The sequence below is a fragment of the Carassius auratus genome, unplaced genomic scaffold (genome assembly GCF_003368295.1).
Source record: "Carassius auratus strain Wakin unplaced genomic scaffold, ASM336829v1 scaf_tig00011294, whole genome shotgun sequence".
Classification (NCBI taxonomy): domain Eukaryota; kingdom Metazoa; phylum Chordata; class Actinopteri; order Cypriniformes; family Cyprinidae; genus Carassius; species Carassius auratus.
In genome coordinates, this window is record NW_020524189.1 from 338102 (window position 1) to 365428 (window position 27327).

The following is a 27327-nucleotide window of genomic DNA, read 5'->3' on the forward strand; positions in this document are numbered from 1 at the left end:
AGCTGATTGTCAAAACAGAGTTCATATAGTTTGTCAGACTAAAGGCAGCATAGGAGCATATTTTACCAGGTTGACTACACAGTCAAGTGTTTAATGATTAATTCTAAATATAAATGTCCAAATGTTAGCCCACTGTAGCCCATTACATTTACACATTCTAAATAACTGAAATCAAAAAAAAGAAAAAGAAAAAAACAATACAAAACAAAAACCACTGAGAGAACAACTGAAGCTGCATACTGAAGTAATGAGCATCACAGAATATTAAATACTGTAAAATGTCTTATTCTCATACTATTTCCTTCAGCGTGCTGTAACAATCCACCAATTCATAAATGAAACAATTTTCTCATTAAATTACTTCTGCAATCAAATCTTTGATGAAAGCAATGAACAGCTTGTTGGGGTCACAAGCACAGGAAGTTACATTAGCATAAATGGTGGACAGCTGACATGCTGTGGGAAGTGGCCATGCACATGCTGCAGATGGCATGGGAGCTTTAGTCCATCAGACCACAAGAACAAGGTCATCATCTGACAACTCACCTTGCCTCCACCCTCATCACAACCTCCATTAAGGATATCATCACACCACACCACCAGTCCCCATATTCAAACCTTTGATCACTTTAACAGTGCACTGCAAGCTATGACTCTCTACAGTCACCCTGTTATGTAACCACCCATTTTGTCCAAACACAGGGATTCTTCCCCCGGACTCAGCACTCAGCACGTTTCAGCATTAGCATGAAGCTATACTCTCATAAATACCACTCATGCAGACTATCGCCTCTGCTCTCTAAGCTTAGTGTTAACTCAAGGACTGGGCAGCTCACCTAATAAAAGTTTGCAATGCAGAGTGCATGCATAATTGAAATTTTTATTTTATTTTATGGTCTTGTTTTGCATACAAACACCCGTTAAATCATCACAACACCACTACTGCCCACTTTCATTTTTTTATGCTTTGAATTTCCAAACAGTTTAATTTATTAGCAGTTTTCAGTCACCAAAGGGACAATTGTGCCCACTTTCATTTTCTATGCTCTAAAGTCATAAGCCACTTAATTTCTTAGCAGAGTTTTGTTGACTCAGTCAACACTGGCTGTTAATGGCCAAACCTGACAGAATTCCAATCACTCATTGTTCCCTGCAGAATGCCAATACCAATGCCAATACATTTGGCTCTTCTACTGCATCCTCAGCCCTTGTGGAGTTTGTGATATTACAATAATTTGGAAAGAGCCATCTGGAGAATGAGTGGGCATAACCGAGGTTACGAGCTGCACATTGGAGAAGCCACCACTCCAGATTTTCTGTCTGTCAGACTCATGCACCCAAGAACATTGGCTCATTTGTCATCAATACATAAGAGTTAAGAATAAAAAAGATAGCATTTTGGGCAGTGGGTAGTGACTCCACATAATAGATGTATATATACTAAGGATACATATTAAAAAGAATAATGGAATGGACATTAATCATGCAAAAACCAGACCTTTAGAAACAAATACTTCAGACAAAGAAATAGTCAATGACTCACCTCAGCAAGGTGAGGCATAGGGTTGAATCCACAGAGATCACATACAATGTTTTTACATTCAGTGCAGGTGTTGTAATTAGCAGGGTCCTTTGAGCCCATGTTAAGATCCACGTTGCAGAGTGGGCAGGTGAATGGTTGAGTTAAACTTTCAGGATGTTGTTTAGGTTTATCCATTTCTGAAGTAGGTAACCTTGATACTTTGCTCTCATTGAGCTGCTCAGGTTTCTTTCCAACAGGTGCATTGTTCTCTTTTTCAGGAAGTACTTTGTTGGGTTCTGTTGCAGCAGATCCTTTGCAGGATGCTGGCGGTGTTGTCTTGGCAGAAGCCATTGAGCCTTTGCGATAAGCTGGTGCTGTGGTAGATTTACCAGACTCAATAGAAACTGTGGAGCCTTTTCGTGGAGTCGGGGGTGTTGTAGATGACTCATCTTGAACAGCTGAGGAGATCAGATTAGATGCTGAGCTAAATAGTGAGGATCCAAAACCCAGAACTTTCCCAGAGACAGCAGAAACTGACTGTGGGGATGGAGATCGAGATCTAGCTGTTTCTGTCAGGCCACCAAATCCACCAAAGAACTTTCCTGTGTTTGACTCAGATGGTTTAGAAGATGTAGGCTGTGCTTTAGGACCACCTAATCCAAAACCCAGAAAATGTGATTCCTGTTTTGGGGGTCCAAGCTCGGTAGGTATAGCAGATTTTACAGGAGTGGTTGTATCCTTGGGTGGCTCTTGCTGAGTTTTCGCATGATTTGGTTGAGTTTTGTTTTGCTTAGGAGGCTCTTTTGTTGGGGTGATTTCATCAGTTGCCTTGGCATCAGTACTCTCTACAGTAAACTCTTTCTTTATTTCTTGATGAGAGACAGCATTCTTTTCATCTCCAGCAGGCTTCTCATCCAGTTTGGTTTCAACTGGAGCTGTAGATACCATTTCAACTTTGGATGGAGTTTGGTTGTCTTTCACTAAGGGAACTAGCTGAGGTTTCACTGTGGGACGTTCAGATGTTTTCATCCCTGCCTGTGCCCGTTGTACCTGGCAATTTAGACAGAGCCATTCCTCAACCTGCAATAATTATAAGAAATATAGTCTTATAGTAGGTTACTACATTGAAAAACTTATTTGTATACTCCATAATTACACAAAGTAACTTCCTCAAGACACACTACTACAGAATATGTCTTTGGAATTGCAATGGCTTGCCACACTTACAGCATGAATACAAATGGCCACTCTTAAATATTGTTTTTAAAAACAAAATAAAGCAAACACGCAATTAGCAGACACAAAGTCAAAGATGGCATAACACATAGACAAAACTATAAGAAATTGAAATATAATAAAATTAAAGCTTAATGACAGAAGACTAAAAACAACAAGAATTGTATTTGGTAAATGTTGTTAAAATTTTCAAAAATAGAGGTCAAATATTTTACCTCTGCTTGATGAGCCATTAGATTAAATCCACATTGTCTGCACACTGTTTTCTTGCATTCTGTGCATGTGTTAAAATTCTTGACATCTTGTTGCACTTTGCATAATGGACAGTTAATCTTGACTTCTTCAGGAGTAGGTTTTTGAGGTGGTTTGGGTGCTGTGGCTTGCTTGATTTCTGGTTTCTTCTCCATTGGTTCCCCTGCACCTTGTTGTGCATGTGGTTTGGTGTCCTCAATCTTACTACAGTCTAGTGCAACTGCAGATCCTTTACGAGATGTGGGAGGAGTAGTCTTAATAGAGGTCTGGGACACTGTGGATGCCTTTCTAGAAGTTGATGGTGTAGTGGAAGGTTCATTTTGAACAGCTGAGCTGATTAAATTCGATGCTGAGCTAAATAAAGAGGATCCAAAGCCCAGAACTTTTCCAGAGACAGCAGAAACAGACTGTGGTGACGGTGATCGAGATCTTGCTGTTTCCGTCAAGAGTTTCCCAGTGGTTGACTCATATGGCTTTGAAGCAGGTTTTACCTTAGGACTACCAAATCCAAAACCAAAGAAACTGGATTCCTGTTTTGGTGGCTCTACCTGTGGAGGCGGAGCTGCTTTTTCTGGGGACTTTTCAGACTCCTTTAAGAGTATGTCAGATTTTTTATCGTTCTTTGAATCTGATGTTTCTTTCTCTTTAGCTAAGACTGATGCTTTCTTTTGCACTTCCAATAAAACAGGAGTCTTAGCTTCATCAAGAATGGCCACAGCTTGAATCTCTTTCTTTTGGGTTTCAGCAACATCTGGAACCATGGTTGACACTAATGATGGTGCCCCTTGTGTTGTACATTCTGTTCTTGGAGGTGGTGCTGAGATGGAGAAATTTTCAGATTGTTCATGGGTCTTTATTTTGTGAGGTCCTTGTGGTTCCATTCCATTTAAAGCTCGCTGTGTTTGGCAGTTCAAACAAAGCCATTCTTTGACCTGTTAGGAGATATAAAAAATGAATATTTGAATTGTTTTTTCCATGATACCGATGGATCATTGACATGATATTTATTTTGCATGGCGACCACTACACAAAATTATGCTGGAGCGATCAAGCATTTTACATAGGTGTAAATGCATCTTATGTGTTAAAAGAGAGTTAGCAACAGTTATAACATAATAGTAGTATTCTCTTACCTTTTGATGGGGTGTTGGGTTGAATCCACAGAGGTTACAAACAGTGTTCTTGCACTCAGTGCAGGTATTGTAGTTAGGAGTGTCCTTTGAACCCACATTGAGATAGACTTTGCAAAGAGGACATTCTTTGTTTTCTGCTTTAGGAGCTGCAACTGCTACTACTGAAGCTTCAGGTACTGCTGAAGCCTGTTGCACCTGCTTCTCATTTGCTTTGTCCTCCTGTGGTTTGTTTGTTATAGGTGCTTTTGTGTCAGTAGGGGGAACTTTTTGAGAAGTAACAGATCCTTTCCTAGAAGCAGGTGGTGTTTGTGAAGTCTTAACTGAAGCTTGGGAAACCACAGATGCCCTGCGAGACGTTGGTGGTGTTGTAGTCTTTGTAGATGTTTCAGAAGCTGTGGAAGCCTTACGAAAAGTTGGTGGTGTTGTGAAGGACTCATCTTGAATGGCTGAGGAGATTAGATTGGATGCAGAGCTCAAAAAGGAAGATTCTAAGCCTAGAACCTTTCCTGAGACATCAGTCACTGAAGGCTGAGGGGATCCAGATCGAACACCGCCAAAATCAAAGCTAAAGAAACCTGATTCTTCTTTAGAAGGTTCTGGTTTCTGTTGTACAGATGATTTTGCAGGAGAATGATCACGTTTTGGCATTTCAGTTGATTGTGCTGTAGCTTGTATAGGTTTGTTCTCTTGATTCTCTGTAACAACTGATGTGTTTATCTTCCCAGTGACATCTGGCTTATTTTTTGAAGACATTGGAATTGGAGTATGTATGAGAGCCTCCTTGTTTTCTGGTATTGTTGGTGAAGGTGCTTTGCTAACCTGTGGCTGTGGTTGGCCAGAGGAAGACACTTGAGCTTTCTTTCCCTGACAGTTCAAACACAGCCATTCCTTAACCTGTAGGGTAATAATTGGAATTAGAATAAAAATACTAAAATAAATTCCTGAAATGACACTGAAGTTACACTGAATTTACACTGAATTAATTGAATTAATGCAATAACTGATTCATGTGCAACTCACATAGATACATCTCCTTAAAAAATTAAGTACTCTCACCTCTGATTTATGTGGCATGGGATTAAATCCACACATATTGCACATGATGTCCTTGCATTCAGTGCAAGTGTTGTAATTTGGTGGAACCCACTTTATGTCCACTTTACAGATTGGACAGGTTTTTGGAAGCTCCAGGGCTGGTCTGTTAATTTTCACATCAATGACTGGTTCTTTGGTCATCTCATCCTGTGGTTTATTTCCTTCTTTTTTCTTTTCATCCTGTTTTTGGGCATTAAGGAGTTTGGCTTCTTCTTGTGGTTTATTTTTTTCTGTGAATTGTGATTCTGAAACTTTCCGAGAGGTAGGTGGTGTTGGTGTTGTCTTAAAAGAACTTTGGGACACAGTGGATCCCTTACGAGAACTTGGTGGGGTTTTGGTGGTTGACTCATCCTGAATGGCTGAGGATATCAGATTAGATGCTGAACTAAGGAACGACGACCCAAAACCCATAAATTTCTCAGAGACAGCAGATTGAGGAGAAGGTGACCGGGATCGAGCACCTCCCAAACCAAATCCAAAGAAACTAGACTCTTCCTTAGTCTGTTCAACTTTATATGACGGACTAGATTTGGAAGTAGAAGCTTCACCAGTAGACTTTTGAGGATTTGGTGTTGGAGTAATTGCAGGTTTTTTAGTCTCTACTGGAGGTTTCTTGTCCTGCTCAGCAGGAACACTCTGCCTCTTTTCTGGAGAAGGTAGAATTTGAGTTGCTTTCTTTTCCATAGATGCTGGTGCTACTTTGTTGGATTGTGGTTGTGGTTGAGCAAGGGGAAGTCCTGAGGTTCTCTCTACCTGGCAGGTCAAGCATATCCACTCCCTCACCTGTTGATTAATAAAAAAAAAAAAAAAAAATCATTAAACATTTTCTTTTAAATGCCTAACCTTATCCCTAACTATACACAAAATATTCATTTTTACATTTTCAATCGAGCCTTTAAAATGATAAATGTTAAGGACTGACATATGGTACCTCGGTTTGATGTGGATTGGGATTGAATCCACAGAGATTACAAACAATTTTCTGACAAGAACTACAAGAGCTGTAGTTCCGTGGGTCCTTCTGGAGGGTTTCTTTGCAAAGTGGACAGGTTTTCAGAAGCTCCTCTGGAGCATGTGGAGGTCTGGCTAGATTAGGATCTGGGGTTTTCTGTACTTGCTTTGATTCTTGCATTGATGTAACAACTGGCTTTGATTCCCCTTCAGGTGGTTCTTGTTTAGCATCCCGAGGAGCAAATGATGATTTTCGTGAAGTGGGTGGTGTTGGTGTGGTCTTATTTAAAGTCTGTGAAACTGTAGATCCCTTGCGAGATGTTGGTGGAGTTTTAGTGGAGGATTCTTCCTGAACAGCTGAAGATATCAGGTTAGATGCTGAGCTGAAGATAGAGGATCCAAAACCAAATACCTTATCAGAGACAGCTGTTTGAGGAGAGGGAGACCGAGATCGGGCACCACCAAAACCAAAGAAACTTGACTCTTCTTTAATCTGTTCACCTTTAGGTAGTGGAGCAGACATGCGAGGAAAAGCATCACTTTTAGATATTTTAGTATTTGGTGTGGCTGGTGTTGTGGTCTCTACATGAGGTTTCTTTTCTTGCTCATCTTTAACACTTTGCTTCTTCTCTGGAATATCTTCCTTTTGTGGAAATGCTGGTGAAAGTACTTTATTATACTGTGGTTGAGCTGGGGGAGGACCTGAAGTTCTCTGCATCTGGCAGGTCAAACACAGCCACTCCTTCACCTGTAGATAAGAAAGATTACCACCTGTGACCATACTGACATATTTACCTATAATTTTAACCTTATCTTAACCGTAGCCTTATCTTATCAAATAAATTAAAATTCTGTAAAGAAACATTTCTGGTAACAAAACGAGGGTCTTTATTAAGGGATAAAATAAGTGTAAAACACAGACTTACTTCAGTCTGATGTGGATTGGGATTAAATCCACAGAGATTGCAAACAATGCTTTTGCAAGAAGTACAAGAGCTATAGTTCTGTGGGTCCTTCCTAAGGGTCTCTTTACAGAGTGGGCAAGTTTTTGGATGCTCCTCTTTCACTTGAGCTTGTATAGGTTTGGATGATTGAGCATCTGGTGGCTTTTTCTGTTCTTGGATTGGTGAAGAGATTAAATTTGATTCTGCTGCAGGAAAATTTGCTTTATTGTCTTGTGGAGCTACTGATGCTTTTCGAGAAGTGGGAGGTGTTGGTGTTGTCTTATTCAAAGTCTGGGAAACTGTAGACCCTTTGCGTGATGTTGGTGGAGTTTTAGAAAGTTCATCCTGGACAGCAGAGGAGTTCAGATTGGATGCTGAGCTAAGCAAGGAGGAACCAAAGCCTAGAACCTTCCCAGAGACAACAGACAAAGTGGGCTGAGGAGATGGTGACCTTGAATGAGAACCACCAAAACCAAAGCTGAAAAAATCTGAATCTTGTTTGTCAGATTTGACAGGTAAGACATTTTTCTGGATTTGGACATCTGATGTAATTTGTTTGGAATCTGCAATATTGGGTTTCCATTCTTGTTTCTGATCCTCTGCTACAACACCCCCAGTGTCTTGTTTTTTGTGGGATGCAGGTGGAGGTAATTTAGTAGTTTGAGTTCCTGGTTTCACAACTGGAGGTTGAGAAGCTCTCTGCATCTGGCAGTTCAAACACAGCCATTCCTTCACCTGTAGGGTGTTTAAAAAGGTAACCACATAATATTGTGAGAAATAATGACAACTATTGTTGTATTTTGATATATTACTGCTTTTGTTCATTCATGGAAAATAAATGACCTTGCCAAAATATATTTTCAATAATTGTTACTGAGAAAAAATAACCAATCTGTATATTTAACAATTTTCTCACCTCAGTTTGATGTGGCACTGGGTTGAATCCACAGAGATTACACACAGTGCTCTTGCAAGTAGTACACGTGCTGTAATTTGGTGGATCCTTCATTATTTCTGCTTTACAAAGAGGACAAGCTTTTGGTGGCTCTGACTTCTGGTCAACCTCTTTTATTACTGCTTTTTCCTGAACTTCTGTCATTTTCTCTTCAGGTTTCTTGTCTTTCTGCTCTCCTTCAATAGATTTAGCTCCCTGTTTTGGTGAAACATCAACTGATCCTTTCTGAGAAGTAGTTGATGTTAATGTTGTCATCACAGGAGTTTGAGAAGCTGCTGAAACCTCCTGAGTTGCAAGGACTGTGGTGGAGGATTCATCTAGTACAGCAGTGGAGATAAGATTAGAAGCCGAGCTCAACATAGAAGAACCAAATCCAAAGACCTTTCCAGAAACACTGGAAACAGCAGGTTGGGGAGAAGGTGATCTAGAGCGTACAAAACCAAACAAGCCACTCTCTTCTTTTGTGGATGAAGTCTTTGGAGTGGCTTTAGATTTTGTGTATACAGTATCATCCTTCTGTGTTGGCTGTACTTGATTTTTGATGTCCTGCTGCTGGGGTAGCTTTTGTGTTGGTGGGACAGCACTTGCCTTTCTAGACCCTGGTGTTAAACCTGCAGATAGTGCAGTCTTTTCTTTCTCAGTAACATCTGTGTAATCAAGTGGCTTCTTCTGTGGAGGAACAGAAGTTGGTGTTGCTTTCTTTTGTGGTGGTACTGGTTGAGGTACTTTATCAGTCTGAGCTTGAGCTCGTTGCATCTGGCAGTTCAGACATAGCCACTCCTTTTTCTGAAACGGCATTCCAATAATCAGTTTCGAATTAAACACACATAATATTACAAGAAGCATATATAAAATACTGAATTTTATATATATATAATTTTATTGCACTTTTTCATGTTTAAAAAGTCAAAGTCTATAAATATTGTTGCCTATAAAAACATATACCCAGATACTACCCAAGGTTCTAAATTATTATAATTATAATAACGAGTATAGGGTGTTTTATGTTCAAGCTAACAAGGGCTGCTTACCTCTGTCTCATGGGGCATGGGGTTAAAACCACATAGATTACACACAGTGGTTTTGCACTCAGTACAGTTATCATAATTGGGAGGCTCCTTCTGCAAATTGACTTTACATAGAGGGCAGGCTTTGGGCAATGATTTAGTGGCCTCTGTCCTTGTTGTTTCTGGTAGGTCTGTATCTTTTGTAAATGATACAGTTGTTGGCTGTGCCTGGCTGGCCATGGATGTCTTTTCTTTTTTTATCTGTTCTTGTATATTTTCAGCATGTACTTTTTTGTCATCTGAAGGAAGCATTTTAGGAGAGACATCAGATCCTTTTGAGGAAGCAGGGGGTGTGCTGGTCTTGAGAGATATCTGAGAAACTCCAGAGCCCTTTCGTGAGGAAGGTGGAGTGGTAATCTTGTCTGATGTCTGGGAAACCAATGAGCCTTTATGAGAAGAGGGTGGGGTTGTAGTCTTAGCAGATAGTTGGGAAGATGAGGAACCTTTAAGAGACATGGGCGGTGTTGTAGATGGCTCATCAACAGCTGATGGGATCAGATTACTTGCTGAGCTAAAGAGGGAGGAACCAAATCCAAGAACCTCCCCAGAGACTGCAGATGCTGCATGTGGAAGTAAAGGAGACTGAGATCTAGACTCTTCTGGGATGTTAGAGGCGACAGGAACATTTCCATCTTGGGTCTTTCCTTGATCTTCTTGCTGTGGGGTAGCTCCTTTAGTGGTTTCTTGCCCTTTCTCTGAATCTGTAGTTTTTGCCCCATCTGTTTTTTCAGTGTTTTTAGAGTTTACTGTAGCTTCATATTCCTTCTGTGAGGTTGGAGGAGTTGATTTAACAGACATCTGAAAAGCTGTTGAAACCTTACGAGTGGAAGGTGGAGTGGTATTAACTTTATTGGAGATTTGTGAAACTGCAGAACCTTTACGAGAGGTTGGTGGTGTCTTATCAGACATTTGAGAAGCTATTGAAGCCTTGCGAGAACTAGATGGTGTTGTAGAAGTCTCATTTTGAACAGCTGTTGAGATTAGATTAGATGCTGAGCTTAAAAATGAAGAACCAAACCCTAGAACCTTCTCTGAAACAGCAGAGACAGCAGGCTGAGGAGAAGGTGATCGAGATCTAGCTCCTCCAAAACCGAACCCAAAGAATCCAGATTTGTCTGGTTGCGGATCAGTTTTTTTAGATTCTGACTTTGGAAATTCTGCAATATGATGTTGTTTTGGTCCTTGTTGGGTGGATTGTTTATCTCCAGCTAAAGTTTGCTTATTTACTTGTTTGTCTGCAACTTCTGGTTTCTTATCCTTGTGAAGTGAATCTGCTGGAAGATGTGGCTTCTTCTGTGAAACATCTAGATTGGGAGTGCCCATTTTAAGTGGTGCAACTTCCTTAGCATGTGGCTGAAGCTGTGAAGGGAGAGGTTCTGGTGCTTTCTGCATCTGACACGCCAAGCAAAGCCACTTCACCTGTAGTTTTGTAAAGTAAATTGAATTAATAATTGTTTAAATGAAATTTACATTGTTTATACAGCATCCCAGAGTTAAGTGGACTAAACAACACTCATTATTAACTTGCTATGTCCCAAATTTTGATTAAACAAGAGATGAGCATTGTTATCTCTCCTGTCAAAACGAAAATTTTGGTTTTCAAATTGTATCATGATTTTTCCATTAGTTTTAAATCAGCATTAAAGTCATCATGAGCACAAATGTAAACTATTTATTCTCCTAATGCATACCACTGGTTTTACTATAAACAATTAATTCATAAAATTTTTGTATTTGAATTTGTAATCTTTAAATCAGATGTTTTTAACTTGCTTTTCTTGTGATTTGCTCCCTTCTCTCTGCTGGCACATGCAAGACCACACAGCATTTAAGATATGTCTCCATTCTGCTATGCAACGCTCACTCTTTACAATCCAATCAACAAATGATGGTGTCCCTCCTTGTAGTTTTTTTTTTTTTGTTTGTGTTTTTTATATTTTTTTTTTAATAGAAGTTTGATACGGTTTTGGTAAAACTTTATTTTAAGGTGTCCTTATTACACATAACATGTACTAACTATTATAATAGCAATTAATTATGCATAATCACATGCAAGTAACCCTAAGACAAACCCTAATCCTAACCATAAAGTAAATACTTGTAGTTAATTAATATTACTCAGTGCTTAAATGTATAATTTAGGGCTGTCAAAAATAGCGCGTTAACGACGTTAATTACTTGTTTGTCGTTAATTACGTCAAATTTTTTAACGCATTTCACGCATGCGCAGTGTGACAAATTATGCAGGTCAGTAAAGTCTCGTCGATCTCTGAATTCTCAAGATAGTAAAAAACAGCGGCGAGCGCCGCAACGAAAACACCGAAGAAGCTTAAGGTTTTACCCCAGTTACTCTCAAATACATTCATGCCAAGCTCGATAAACAGAGACGACTTTGGTAGTTGATACGCTGGAGCTTCTTCTTCCTGTTATAGCAGTGATCCTCAAATCTGGCTCGCGAGATCCAGTTTCTTGCAGAGTTTAGCTCAGACTCCAATTAAACACACCTGCCTGTGATTTACTAATGATCCTAAAGACACTGATTAGCAAACTCATGCGTGTTTGATTAGGGTTAGAGCTAAACTTCGCAGGAAAGTGGATCTCGCGAGCCAGATTTAAGGATCACTGTGTCATAGCGTCCTGTGTTTCACACTGCGCATGCGCAGAACGCTTACATGCAATGCAGCGAAAATTACAGCTGTTTGGAAAAGCATATGCATTTTTACTTGGTTTTACTGGCACTTGAAGCCTTCAGAACGTGAAAATATCGATCCTAAAGTATTGTGGCAGAGCAAATGAACACCTCCCAAAAACAAGAGTGCCCAGAGTGCTGCTTATGTGATTGTGGCGCATGTTTGTGTTCATTCTTTCAAATTTCTCTATGCATAATTTCATAGATATGTGGCTATATTTAATCACTGGTTCACCTAAAACTCTTACACTATCTGTAGTTAAATGGCATGGTTTGATATAGTGCTCAGGTAAATTTGATCTAAGTAAATGTTAAACTTTTGAAATTCAGAAAAAAAGAACCACATGATGAAACAATACATGAAAATTATGTATCTGTGTCCTGTTATTTATCTTTTGGTATGCATTTCAGAAAAAAAATGGTTAGGATTCAGGTGTAGTTGCAAATAGTGATTAATCATGACTGAAAATTGAAAATTAATTTGATTAAAAATTTTAATCATTTGACAGTCCTAGTATAATTATACTGAAAAAAGACACATTTAAATAAAGTGTAACTATATATATATTTTTTTTTATTATTTTTTTTTTTTTTGGTGGAAATCTATGAGAACAGTCTGGGCTATTCTCAGCCAGAGTGAAATTGGCCAAAAAGGGGTGGTAATCCATAGAGTATGACCTGACAATGTTTGGACTATATATCCAGAGGCAGAACAAACACTCCAAAACAGTGACAGTTGTGGTTGAATGTGATGGGAAAAAAATCCTCCCTTTTGTACTTTCACCCTAATTAAGAAACCACCCCTTGTCCACTTCAGACATTCTACCAACTATAAGTAAATTTGCAACTACATGTAAACTACCAGTCATTAGAATATTAGTATGCTGTATTCTTGATATCTACTAACACTAATCCCCCAACACACAACAGATACAAGTACACATCAGCTCATTGTACTAACCTCTAACCCTTTGTAACCCCTCCATAACTAAATGAAGCAAATATGCTACACAAATATCCATTAAAGATACAGAAGATACACCAGAAAACCCTGCTCTAATGAGTTAGTTGGCATGTAGTTGCAAATTAAGGAGTTATTTGACAGTTAACAGAATGTGTCTAAAGAGGACTACTGTAATAAAGAGTAAATTGAAGTGGTTTAAAACTTCCATAGCATGCTGACTTTAAACTCTGTGTAAAGGCAATTCAGAGAATTGTTTCTAAACACATTATAAATGTTAGAAATTTACTGCTGGAACACGTTACAAAGACTGTGAAATATGTAAAATTAAACTGTGGAATTTGACCATTAAACAGTTTTTCACCATTTTTGTATTCAGGATTTTCAAACTATAAGAGGTGTGTTAGGCTTGAAGCGTCACTGTGCAGATCAGTGTTTGACAACGAAGTACAGCGAGAGCGATTCGAAAGTATGCGAGTCATCTCCTTTCTAATATTTCTTACGGTACTTTGATGCCATATACCAATCTGTCTGCGCAGTGCTGCATGAAGTGGAACACATCTAATAACTAGAGAGGATTAGCATCTTTGGTTCGCCTGCTAAATTGCGAATAAGTCATTAGCATTAATTACTACAGCCTACAGTTTGCTAGCTAGAAATGCCTTCATCACGTAAATACATGTATGGGTGTATACAGTAAATCCAAATAAGCTGCTAGAGAGAGCATCGATTCAGGTTGTAGCAGTATTTGACAGTTGAGAGACAGCAGCTTTCCCAAGAGTGGGTGTGGTTTTAGCGCAGACCAGAACATGCCACCAGAATTTTAGAGTAGAGAATACTGCATATTTATTAAAAATTTCAAAAAATTTGTATTTATTTGGCTTTTTATTTTTATTATTATTATTTTTATTATTTGGCTGGGTGGTTAATATATATTTCTGTGGTGTGACAAACTCATAGCACATATATAATATTGCTTTACATAGACATAATTTATTTATTTATTTAATTTATTTATACACTTACACACACACACACACACACACTCACACGCACACACACACACACACACACACGCACACACACACACAGTTGTGGCCAAAAATATCAGCCCCCTTGGTAAATATGATCAAAGAAGGCTGTGAAAATTCATCGTTAATCCTTTTGATCTTTTATTTTTAAAAATTCACAAAAATGTATCCTTTCATTACATAATAATAATTTACAACGGGAGGGGGGGTACCATTATGAAATAAAGGTTTTTCTCAAATACTCGTTGGCCACAATTATTGGCCCCCCTAGAAATTCTTATGAGTAAAATATCTCTGAGGTATATTTCCATTCATATTCACAACTTTGAGCACTCCAGCGTGATTATAAATTCCCATTTCCACAATCAGGGCAATAATTAATAATTTCCTATCAAAATAAAATGTTACGAATCTGCCTGGAAGAGGACGTGTGTCTATCATCCTAATGCATGGTGAAAAGGAGAGTTTGAGTGGCTAAAAACTACAGAACCTACATCACCACATGTTGTTTGGGAGGGTTACAAGAAAAATTCTCCTAGTTCATCCAAAACGACTTAACTAAAAGCATATTCAGTTATCATATATGACTGGAACTTCAAATGAGGCTGGCTTCTATGGTCAGATGAAACTAAAAATGAGCTATTTACAGTAGTAGCAAACACACAATATGGGTTTAGTGAACACAGAGATAAAAAGTACCCCATGTGTACAATGAAATATACAGCTGTATGTTTGCTGTCGTGTGCCTACATTTCTGCTGGAGGTCCTGGACCTCTTGTTTAGACACATTGCATCATAGATTCTATCAAATACCAACAGATAAAAAATCAGTAAGTGACTGACTCTCAATCCTATAATGGGCCATGTTTGGATCTTCCAACTGTACAATAACCCAAACACAAGCCTCAAAAACAACACAGAAATGGGTCCCTGAGCTCAAAACCAAGCTTCTGCCATGGGCATTCCATTCCTCTGACCTGAACCCTATAGAAAATGAGAGGAGTGAACTGAAGAGGAGAAGCACCAACATGGAGATGGGAATTTAAAGGTTCTGGAGTGATTCTGGATGAAGGAATGGTCTCTGGTCTCTTGTGAGGTGTTCTCTAACCTCATCAGGCATTAGAGTAGAACATTTAGACCTGTTTAACTGTCAAATGGAGGTTTCAAAAAGTATTGAATAAAAGGGGGCCATTAATTGAGGACTGTGTATTAGAGAAAAACATTTATTTCATAATGATATTTCCCCCCATTTTAAATTCTTATTATCTAATAAAAGGATATTTTTTGTGATTTTTTTTTAAATAAAAGATCAAAAGGATTAACAATGCAGATGCATTTTCACAGCCTTCTTTGGTCATATTTAACATATTTAAAATAATAAAAAATAGTTACACAAAAGTGATATTTTCTTACCTCATTTTGATGGGGCATAGGGTTGAACCCACACAAGTTACATACAATATTTTTGCATTCAGTGCAGCTGTTATATTGATCTTTCTGTAACTCCACCTCACAGAGTGGGCAGACCTTGGCAAGAGGCTTGGATATAGGTGTCTCTCTATCCTGTTTCACTGTATTTGATGGCTCCTTAGCTTGTTGAAGTAATGGTGCCTTCTCCTCTTGTTTCTGTTCAGTTGATGGTTTAGGATCTTTACTAGGTTGAGCTTTCTGAGAACCTTTTGTGGTTTCAAATCCTTTTTGTGAGCTAGGTGATGTTGCGTTGTTGTTGAACAATGACTGAGATACTGTAGACCCTTTACGGGAGCGGGAAGGTGGTGTTGTTTCTGAAACTGATGAACCTTTGCGGGAGGTTGGTGGTGTTGTGGAAGGTTCATCCTGAACAGCTGAAGACATTAGATTAGAAGCTGTGCTAAGGAAGGAGGAACCAATGCCCAAAACTTTGCCAGACACAACAGAAGCAGGCTGAGGAGAAGGAGACCTAGATCGAGCCGCGCTAAAGCCAAAACCGAAAAATCCAGACTCCTCTTGACTAGGCTCAACCTTGGGTGGCTTGGATTGTTTTTCTTGGGGCTTGTCCGATTTCATCTGCTGTGAGGTCTTCACATCAATTGCCTCCTTTCCCCCAACTACAACTGTTTTCTGACCAGTATTGGTAGCTTCCTCTGGATTTTGTTTCTTCTGCCTAGTTTCTGGAACATCTTGCTCCTTCTTCTTTGGCACTGGGGCTACTTTCTTAGTTTGATCTTGAGGCTCTGCATAGGATTGGACTGATGCTCGCTGCACTTGACAGGTTAAGCAAAGCCATTCCTGTGCCTGCCAATAAATGAAAGAGTTTGAGAAACCCCAGACAAAATGGTTTTCTACATAGCGATACTGCTGTATTAGCCGCAGAATTATAATTATATCAAAATAATTATTAACTGAAGGAAAATAAAGTAGAGCCCACAGCTCACTTCACAAATACTTAATTATCTTACCTTGATTTGATGAGGCATGAGAAACCCACAGAGGTTACACACAATCCTCTTGCATTCAGTGCAGGTGTTGAAGTTAGGAGGATCTTTCTTGAGCTCAACTTTGCAAAGTGGGCATTCTTTAGGGAGAGACTGAGAGGACATATTAGCTTCTTGAAGCTTTGATGGAAGTATAGATTGTGATTTGAAAGGCTGAGACTGCATGGGCTTGTCTTCCAATTGTTTTTGAGAAAGAGGTTTATTTCCCTCAGCATGCATATTTGTCGAGTCTTGGGATGCTTTGGATCCCTTATGGGATGTAGCTGATGCTGCCACAGCTGATGTGGTTTTGAAAGATGTCTGAGAAACCAATGAACCCTTACGAGAGGTGGGTGGCGTTGTAGACTTCACTGAGGTCTGGGAAACTGTTGAACCTTTACGAGGTGTTGGCTGTGTTATGGAGGATTCATCTTGAACTACAGAAGATATGAGATTTGATGCTGAGCTGAGAAACGAGGAACCAAAGCCTAGAACCTTCTCTGAGACAATAGGTTGAGGAGAAGGTGATCGAGATCGAGCACCACCAAAACCAAAGCCAAATAAACCTGTATCTTTTTTGGAGGAATCTGATTGTGTTGTTGTTTCGGATCTGGCTGGTGCACTACTCTCTTTTGGCTCTTGAGATTTTATAGTTTCTTTCTGTGCTGGTTTTTCCTTTAGGAGATGTTGTATTGTAGATTTAGTAGTTGGTTTTCCAAGTGCTGTTTTTGACTGGTCCTCAGTTCTACTGGCTCCTGGAGAAGGCTGATGTGGAGCTGTTTTGTCTTGTCGTGAACCAGCATCAGTCTGCAGCTGAGGATTTATACTTGAAGGTTCGGATGCTCTCTTTATCTGGCAATTCAAACAGAGCCATTCCTTAACCTGCATGACAAAAATCACAACCGCAAATCAACATGACTCTCCTTCAATAAATCAATTATGACCAGTAGAGTAAAATAAACTATTTTTCTTACCTCTATTTGATGAGGTGTGGGGTTAAATCCACAATGGTTGCACACAATGTTTTTGCAATTGGTGCAGGTGTTGAAATTAGGAGGATCACAGCTAATATCTGTCTTGCAAAGTGGACAGATTTTGGGAAGAGGCAGGGGAGTTTTGTCAACTTTTGCAGACAATGTTTGGTCTGTTATTGTTTTCACAGAAGATTTACTTGCTAGCTGAGGTGATCCAGAAATCTTTATTTCTTGTTTTTGCGCAGTAGGTTGTTTAGTATGCCCTGCATTTAAAGTCTGTGGAACAGCAGAGCTCTTCCGAGATGTGGGTGGTGTTGAGGTCTGGGAAACTGTGGAAGCTTTGCGGGAGGTTGGTGGTGTTGTAGAAGTCTCATCTTGCACAGCTGAGGATATTAAATTAGATGCTGAGTTGAAAAAGGAGGAACCAAAGCCAAGAACCTTCCCAGATACAGCAGACATAGCAGGCTGAGGAGATGGAGACCTTGACCTAGCACCACCAAAACCAAACAATCCAGAATCTTTCTTGGCTGTCTTGGCAGGAACTTCAGATTTGGCTTCATTTTCTTGCTGCTGGGCTTTTTGGATTGGCAGAGTACCATTTGGAGACTTGGCTTGTTGTTCTTGTAATTTCTGAGGAGGGTCGGTTTTCTCGCCTAACTTTTCTAATTCAGAAACACCTTTCTTTTGAATTGAGGGTATAGCCAATGGTTGAGTGGTAGGGATTTTGTTGGGCTGCGCTGCGGTCTCCAACTTTGGAAGTCCTGGTGGCTCCATTCCTCTTAGAGCTCTTTGAGTCTGACAGTTTAGACAAAGCCATTCTTTCAACTGAAAAGACAAATTGATTAACTCATGTTAACATATATAATTCAAAACTTGTAAAAAGCATTCAAAGCCAACATAACATTACCTTAGTTTGATGCGGTGTGGGGTTGAATCCACAGAGATTGCAAACAGTGTTTTTGCACTCAGTACAAGTGTTGTAGTTGTCAAGGTCCTTTTGGATTTGTACCTTGCAGAGTGGACAGGATTTGGGCAAGGTTTGAGGGCCTTTGTCTGATTTTGGCATCTGTGAAGAAGGTTCTGTTTTTTTAATTTGAGATACTGGTGCTTTGTTCTTTTGGTCAGCAGTTAGCTCTGTCTTTTTCTCTTCTTTCTGATCATCTGATTGATTAGCCTTTCCTGTAGATGCTGATAAGGCAGCCCCTTGCAATGTTACAGACGTTTGTGGAGTAGTAGTCTTGAGGAAAGTTTGAGAGACCAAAGGTGTTGTAGAAGGTTCATCTTGAACCGCTGATGAAATGAGATCAGACGCTGAGCTCAGGAAGGACGACCCAAATCCTAGAGCCTTCCCAGACATGGCTGAAACATTGGGCTGAGGGGATGGTGATCGTGCTCCACCAAAGCCTGAAAAGCCAAAAAATCCTGACTGTTCTTGCTCAGTATCAGTCTGTGGTACTGCTTTAGACACAGAAGAGGGGGCATTTTTTGCTGTCAGTTGCTGTGAAGACATAGAGGAGAGAGCTTGCTTTGCTCCTGCTGCACCAGGTTGGTTGGCAGGACTAGTCTTTGTTGGCTGAGACGTGGGGTGTTTCTCTAAAGGACCATGTGTAGATTTCATCTTTTGAGACTTGCTGGGCTGTGTTTGGGACGTTATTGTGGGTTTTTCCACAGGCTCTATTCCTTTCAGTGCTCTCTGTGTCTGGCAGTTTAAGCAAAGCCACTCTTTTGCCTGCAAAAACATTACAATTATCATAAGTAACTTCTCCACATTTTTCATTTTCAACATTAAACCTTGTGTGGTGTTCATATTTTTGTTTTTCAGCCATTGTTCGTGGGTCTGGTTGACCTGCTGCATTTTTGGGTTTTTAATTCAACTTAATTTATTATTACTATAATTTTTTTACTTCATCCCAATTACAACAAATATAAACAGCATATATGGTTAATATTTGCCCTTTACCTTTATTAGATCACATTTATGAATTAAAGTGCTACAATGTTGTGTGGGAATGGCAGGGGCAGAAACACAAACTGGTGTACAGTTTGTGGTCATTGAAAATTTGTTCTGATATATGTTCTTCACAGACAATGAGCCTGAGTTTGAAAAAATTATATATATATATATATATATATATATATATATATATATATATATATATATATATATATATATATATATATATATATATATATATATATATATAAAATTAAAATAGGTCCCATAGACCCGAACATCATACACCTCACAAGCAGATATCATTACATTATTACTTGTAGCTTTAAATAAATATATTAAGATCATCAGTGAGCCTAGAATTTGTGAAATGTTCTCTTTTTGGACTTATTTTTAGTGACTGATTACAATAAAAAATTGAAAATTGGTCTGCACTCTGGCCATGTATATTTATTCTTAATAACAGTATTTAAAAGGTAGAAAAAATATAAAAACCATGATCTGTATTGTGCTTTGTTTTGGCAACTTAAAAAAATGTTGTAAATGCTTTCTTGAGAACCCTTCCCAGCAAGCTGAAATTTGAATATGTTCATGTCAGAGCAGCCCTAACAACTATAGATCTCTCAGCTATATAGTTTCATGACAATGGAATCCTCCTACACATCACAGACAACTATAAAGTATACTGATAATGCATATTCTGCCAGAGGCCTAAAGGACTACTTTTATAAACACATTCCAAGCTAGAAGGATGAAACCTCAGCATGTTCATCTCACACCAGCCCTAAGATAATCTTAAATGTTTTATTATCCTGAAAATGGTCCTCCAACTTTCCTGTAAGCTAGAAGGCTGAAACAAATATTTTCATGTCGGAGCAGTCCTCTGACAATTCCTAAAGTCTAATTTGGCTACAATGATAATTAAATGCTTATCAATGGATCAATGGTCTCTTCTGTGGTGCAAACAACAATACAACCATAAAATGTGGATAACTAAGGCTAACTGTAGTATTTGCAAAACATTCAGAGAAATTGTCTTATATGCATAAGCTTATATATAGCTACACACACAAGGGACCCTATCATACACCCGGCGCAATGCGATGCAAGGCACTGCACAAGTGTGTTTGCTAGTTTCAGTCCGGTGCTATTTGCATTTTCCCGTCCAGCGCCACGTCGTTTAATTAGCAAATGCATTTGCACCCATTTGTGGGCCCATGGCCGTGCTGGTCTAAAAAAGAGGTGTGTTCAGGTGCATCGCTGGCGCATTGCTATTTTAATGAGCTGAAAATAGACTGCGCCATAGACCAACTCAAACTTGGTCTAAAGTCTAAGTGCCCTATTTTAATGATCTAAACGCAAAGTGTAAACCGCACGGCACAGGTGCACTCAGGGCGTGTCCAAATCCACTTTTGCTATTTTTACGACGGAAAAATAGTCCTTGCGCCGGGGCGCATTTTTGGAATGCGTTGTCCCTATTCTCTTAATGAGGAAACTATTTACCTTACATAATCACATATCGATATAAGTTTGATATTTCGATATTGATGAAATAATATTCAGTAATTATACACAGTATACTGTGTTTTACTCTTTACTATTATTATGAACAGCAGTAATATAATCTGCCAATTAACACTTTTAATCAAATGATTAATTAGCTACTTTTGTTAGGGATATAATCCCCAATGAATAATCCCCAATGAATGCATGCTCCCCACATTTACAAAAGTTTTAAATTAATTAACATACACGATTAACTATCAAATATGATGTTTACGATGAGTTTGTGAATCCGGAGGAGAGTTTTCGGGAAGGTCTGTTTTACGTGCAAAATTACTCAGAATTTACTCATTTTTACAAAAGTTCATGAATGAAGCCTGTACTGTGCACATAAAAAAAAGTTCAACATTACAGAAAGGTTGCTTCTAAAATGTTATCAAACGCAGCTTACACGGTTTTCAGTAGGCAGTGACAGCAATGTATTAATTTTGGCCAGTAAAAAAATAATAATAATAATAAATTGCACACGGTCCTTCCTGCCACAATTGTTATAATACATTTTAGTACACTAGAGTGCAAGCTAGTGTTCAATATGTATTAACTGTTTTTAACATCTTATTTTAGCTTTTTGTAAGTTTGCTACAATGGACTTTTAAGGGTTAAATTAATTCCCCTCTGTATCTCAAAATTGTATTTCTATTTGTGCTGCCTGCACAATTCTCAAGCTCACAGCTCATCCTGAAATCCACATTTAATCTCTGGAGAAAGCCAGCAGCACTCTTTTTAGTCCTAAGGAAACAGACCAAATCATTTAGATACTTTTAGCATGGGATAAAAATATACACAGATGTGTTACATTAGCCAATTCCCAGGTTCCCAGGTATGTCATGATTAAACACCAACCACACAGTTGTGGCGATGAATGAAGGTGACCTTCATATCTGAGACATATTTTTTTCCATTATTATCTCATTTCAACAACTTGCACTTGACACTGAGCACAACCGAGTAGAAGATGCCACTGTAATCTACACCTCATCTCTGTGCTTTGGAACTCTCTTAGAAAACTCTTAGATGTTATCTCCAAGGACTACCCACGGATCCTCTGCCTGCCTCGTTTTCGTCACACAGCCAGCCCATGTGACCCGATAGCCTTGGAGTCTCCTTGCCAGGCTGCATGTAAACTCTGAATTGTTCATTACAGAGTCAAGTGTCTTTTGTGCTCAACACATCTTAAAAGATGAAATGGCCATTTAGGGGGCAAACTGGTATGCTCATGGCTTCCAGATGATGACAATAGAGGTGGTAAGGGCTCTCTAGGGGACATAGATTATTACAGCAGCTTCACTGCTAAGAATAAGCACATGACACATTGCTTGCCTCAACTATACTGGGTCCCTAAATATAACACCTCATGGCCAAAGTACAAAAGTTGGTTTGTGTTTTAGAACATATTTGGTTGCAAACACGAACATTGTCCATGCTAAAAAATAGACAAGTATGATTTTTGTAAAAATTAGTATGTGTATGGCCTCAAGAGAAAATGGTATTCCAAATATAAATTTGACTTGACCAAACAGTGAAAGACAATAAAAAAAGGACCCTCTATAAGTGATAACTAACTTGCAGACAAAATAAGGTCATGTGATAAGGGAAACCAGCAACAAGTCGTGAGAAGTCTAAAAATACATGAATTCACTAGGACTTCAAAATAAAATACACAAATGACACTAAAGCATGAAAACAAAGACCAACCAATTGGTTACGATGAAACGGTAGATCTTACAACTTCTGTTATGAAAGGAAAATCAAATATTCCCTTGCATCAAAACAGAAAACAGTAAAGAACACAAGATCATGAATGAACCTCTCTGGAAAGTGGCTAAGGGCAACAGACTGAGTGGAAAGCTTGTAAGTAAAATAGTCAATTAAAATAAAATAAAATAAAATAAAATAAAATAAAATAAAATAAAATTAAATTAAATTAAATTAAATTAAATTAAATGTATGCATTAAGCAGACGCTTTTATCCAAAGCGACTTAAAGTGCATTCAGGGTATCAATTTTTACCTATCATGAGTTCCCGGGGAATCAAAACCCCAACCTTGCGCTTGATACCAATTGAGCTATAGGAACACTAACTGCTACTTTCACCCAGATCAATCATTAAACTTCATAACACAGGTCACTTAACAAAGAATGTCTATTCATTCATAATATATATTTATCACCAAAGCCCTAATGGATACAGTATGTTAATCACAAATTGTACAATGTTTTCTTTTTCTGCCTTAAAAAATAGCACTTTATTTTGCAAGTTTAGGCAGGGAGTAGTCTGAGGTAATTGAGAAACAAGGCACATTTTTCTCTCACAGCCATTTTCAGTTTGCCTTCCACAAGACTGCCTCCACACAAACCAAAGAGACTACAAAATACATCCATCTTTTACAACAGAATCACTGAGAACATGTCCTCTGAAATTGCTCTTGACATTTTCTGCCAACAGTTCATTGCACAAACCATAATGTGAAGTTACTGCAATGAAATTCTTCTGTTTCTTACCTCTGTTTGATGAGGCACAGGATTAAATCCACACTGATTACACACAGTGGCCTTGCATTCAGTGCAGGTACTATAGTTGGGAGGATCTCTTCTCAGGTTTGCCTTGCAGAGTGGACAGGCTTTGGGAGGAGGTTTCGGGCTTTGATCTAATTTAGTTTCCTGAGCAGGTGAGGATTCCTTTGTTGTCGTTGTTTTTTGAGTTACTTGGGGTTTATTTTGTTGCTGTTGAATTTTTCCCTCCTGTGTCTGTGATCTAGGAACGTTGGGGGAGCCCTTAGAGGCCTCTGAGCCTTTTCTTGAGGAAGGGGGTGTGGTGTTCTTGGCAGAGGTTTGGGAGACAGTGGAACCCTTGGTTGGTGGGGTTGTGGAGGGCTCATCCTGGACAGCTGACATCAAATTGGATGCTGAGCTAAGGAATGAAGAACCAAAGCCTAGAACCTTTCCAGAAACAGAAGAGGCACCAGGCTGTGGAGAAGGAGAGCGGGATCGAGCACCACCAAAACCGAAACCAAAGAAACCAGACTCTTCTTCTTTTTTAGAGGGCTCTGTCTTTGATGGTATCTCAGTTTTGTCAGGAGGAGCACCTTTTGTTGTCTGCTGTGGAAGTGGTTTCTGTTGTGACATTTGCTGCGACGGATGAGTTGCACTTGTGCTGGACTGGCTTGACAGTTTCTGACCCTCTGTTGGTTTGGTTGGCTGGCTAGCAGATGGTGGCATCTGCTTACTATGAAGAGTGTCTTTCTTTGCATGGTTCTGTGATGGTACATAGTCCTTGGGCTGTGGCTGGGCATTTAGTGTAGGAGGTCTGCTTTTCTCTGCCCCTCCCAGAGCTCTCTGCATCTGGCAATTCAAGCAGAGCCACTCCTTAACCTGCATACATGGAGAGTATACATTTATGTTATACAATTGCTAGTTTTTAACTTTGTACAAATTTAAACTTTTAAACTTGTAAAAATTTATACAGTAAAAAAAAAAAAAATTCTGAGGAAATAGCATTAGTTATTCACGGCTGCCTCGATAAAAACTCTGTGGATTATTTTATTGAAAGGTGTTAAATAATTGTGAAAAATATGAGCTTTTTGGGGGGGGGGGGGGATCTTCTTCAGGTAGTTTTAAATCATCACAGTCCAATACAACATGCTTCAGAGAAAGTGGACTTCTGGATTGAAATACATAATGGTGGATCTTCACATGATAGTAAAAAGTGACTTTTATATCTAGAGAGGTCTATTCAGCAACCGGTATAGATAAAAATATTGTTTATTTTCCCTTTTAATAAAAAAATTAAAAAATAAATCTGCTTTATGTGTCACACTAATTAGAGTTAGGATTTTTTACTCACGGTTGCATCTGGAGGACTGAACCCACACATGTTGCAGACCACTGATTTACATTGTGTGCAGGTGTTATAGTTGGGCGAATCCTTGGACTTAAGATTGAGTTCTGTATTTTTACAGACTGGACAGAGGGATTTCACCCGAGCACCAGCTCCACCTTTCTCCTGAGGCTCTGCTGAAAGAAGCCCTGAGCCAACTGCACCTCCTGGATGAGACCCTGGTCCACTTAGGCCTTGTTGCTGAGGTCCACCCTTCCCAACACCCTGCTTAGGAGATCCACCCCCACTTGCTCCTTGTTGCAATCCTCCCCTGCCCACTCCCTGATGTGAAAGATCTCTTCTCCCAGCTCCTTGCTGTACAGGACTTCCCCGACCAGCTCCTTGTGGTTGAGATCCATCCCGTCCGGCTCCTTGGCCTCCCCTTCCCACACCCTGTGTCTGCTGTCCACTTTGCCTCTGAGGCCCCTGTGAGGCTGGTTGGCCATTCCCCTGCTGTTGAGGATCCTTCTGCTTTGAGGGTCCTGGAGGTTGCTGTTGTTGCTTTTCCTCATCATCCCCAAAACGACTGAACTTGTTTACGGCAGAGGACATTGCACTGAGAGGATTCCCCCCACTCAAAAAGTTTGAGGAGAACATGTTGGCTGTTGGGAATGGGGCTTTGAAGACTGGTGTTGGAGAGGGCTGGGATGGGGGGAGCCCAGTAGAGGGATTCTCTCACCAGTTTCAGCTGTCCCTCACATCTACCTCCAGTGTCCCTTAGGAAATAGAAAATGGACAATGAAAAGAGAGAATTCACATATTACTTGTGTTTTTAATGCTTGCATATAATGCATTAAACATCACGTAAAACCTTATACATGATAATATTAAAATATTAGTAGTTCCAGACCCCATAAACAAAAGGATGTAATACAATTTAATATCTCAGAAATGCTTTATATACTGCATACGGCACAATGAGATAAATGAGAATAGTACTTTGACTGGAAGTACTGTTTTTAGCCAAGTCGTCTTTTTCAATGTAAAAACTTAATTTATGAAAGAGCGATATATAAAACAAAAAAACATTTTAAGCAAATAGTTTTCAACTTCATAATCGGTCACTGACATGTAAAGGTTGTAGACTGTATGATCAATCTTGCATTGTCACGCAGTAATCACAATGACACATAACATCCAGACATATGGTAAATAAAAGAGCTAACAGTGAGGGATAGAGTCTACCTTACTGCCCTTATAATCATGCATTACCCTTTTACATAATCTAAAATTGTTTTAATTCGATATTATTTATTTTGCATCTTATATTACCTTGTGTTCTGAATGACATTGTGCTGGAATACATAAAATTTTGACAACATATCTGTCATAGATCATACTATGAAAATAATTATCACCTAAAAAGTTAATAATAATAATAAAAAGTATACTACAATCCAAATTGTGAGTTTGATTCTGCAGTTACAGAGACATAGTGATGATTTGGCAAAAACAATTTTACTACACATATTGTTTATCAACATGTGAAATACAGATTACATAAATATCTAGCATGAATATGACTGCATTCGTCCTGTAATTGACTGAGCGTTTGGACATTTCCCTTCAGCACCCTGGACAGCGCTCCACACTTAGCTCATGCATCGCGTAATTTTATACGGACACATTTATGATGAGGAACTTTCGCAAATGTTTTACAGTATACCGCGTGCCATCAAAATATTGTCCTCATTGGCGATCATTAACCTGAAATCAATGTAAAATTTTCACGCTGTGTTCTTCTAACATACTACAAACATATGTGGACTGTTATTTAAGGTTTTTTTTTTTTTTTGTGCTCCTTCAAAAGCAACATATATATAATACGTATACAGAAATCCTCCGTCGGCATATACGGGTTGTAAAACCTCTGCTGCATGTGTTAAACACAAATGGGTTTAAAACATTATGTTAAAGAACATTTAATGTTTAGTTAAGATTGTCAGTCTTAGTCACAAAATATAAGGATATGTTTTACCCCAAAACAGAGTAATATTATAGGCTGGTTATTTGATATGAGGTTGTACATGGTATATGATCAATCTCAGATAGTCACGATATGCAGTGATCACATCGATCTCACCACATAACAGGAAATAAAAAGGAAAAAAAAGATCAAACGGTGAGAAATTGAGGTTTCCTCACTGTCCCGTTTATTATGCATTCGCCCTTGATCAAACCCTTTCGGAGGATTTCCCAGCCTCATCACTAATACCGCATCCTTCCGAAAGCATTTCCACACTAGAAGTATCCATATACTACAACACACTATAATCATCCTTTCTCATGGCTACAACTGTGATCACATGGAAAAACATGATTTTTTCATCATAACGGCCGGCTAAAGTGGTACAAACAACATCCTACCTTACAGCGTGCGAGCATCCCTGTTTGTTCTGCCATTTCTGTCTCTCTAGTGCTGTTTGGTGATCGTCTGCACTCACGACGTCTAGGATTGAGGTTACGGGGATCTGAGGGCATGCATACCCGCGTTCACAATCGCCCCCCTGCGCATGCGCCGCACATGACAGGTGATCAGCGTACATCACCTCGCGAAAATTGAATTTAAAGCCACATAATCATTCGTCATTGAAAAACTGTCGGCTAGTAATTGCCTTCCGTTTGTTTGGATATCTGTTAGGTTTTGATATCGTTCGGGCAAAAAAATAA

The 27327-nt window shown here is 39.1% G+C and overlaps 1 protein-coding gene across 5 annotated transcripts in view; it reads right to left on the minus strand.

Moving 5' to 3' along the window:
- The window catches only part of LOC113073054 (protein piccolo-like), a 74108-nt gene that overhangs the window by 41028 nt on the left and 5753 nt on the right, over window positions 1-27327 (minus strand). For 4 of the 5 annotated variants that reach the window (XR_003280446.1, XM_026245930.1, XM_026245929.1 and 1 more), the window contains exons 1-15: window positions 27025-27174; window positions 24625-25373; window positions 23283-24152; window positions 18171-18992; window positions 17264-18088; window positions 16275-17171; window positions 15250-16110; window positions 9120-10574; window positions 8050-8874; window positions 7116-7868; window positions 6170-6937; window positions 5200-6021; window positions 4144-5037; window positions 2974-3942; window positions 1544-2602 (exon numbers count right to left, since the gene is read on the minus strand). Coding sequence is in view for 4 of the 5 variants with exons in the window: in XM_026245930.1 (XP_026101715.1) it covers window positions 1544-2602; window positions 2974-3942; window positions 4144-5037; window positions 5200-6021; window positions 6170-6937; window positions 7116-7868; window positions 8050-8874; window positions 9120-10574; window positions 15250-16110; window positions 16275-17171; window positions 17264-18088; window positions 18171-18992; window positions 23283-24152; window positions 24625-25254 (12450 nt within the window). In the remaining variant the exon portion in view is untranslated. Of the gene's footprint in view, window positions 1-1543; window positions 2603-2973; window positions 3943-4143; window positions 5038-5199; window positions 6022-6169; window positions 6938-7115; window positions 7869-8049; window positions 8875-9119; window positions 10575-15249; window positions 16111-16274; window positions 17172-17263; window positions 18089-18170; window positions 18993-23282; window positions 24153-24624; window positions 25374-27024; window positions 27175-27327 lie in introns of those variants that run through there. The other variant, XM_026245928.1, reaches the window with a different exon arrangement.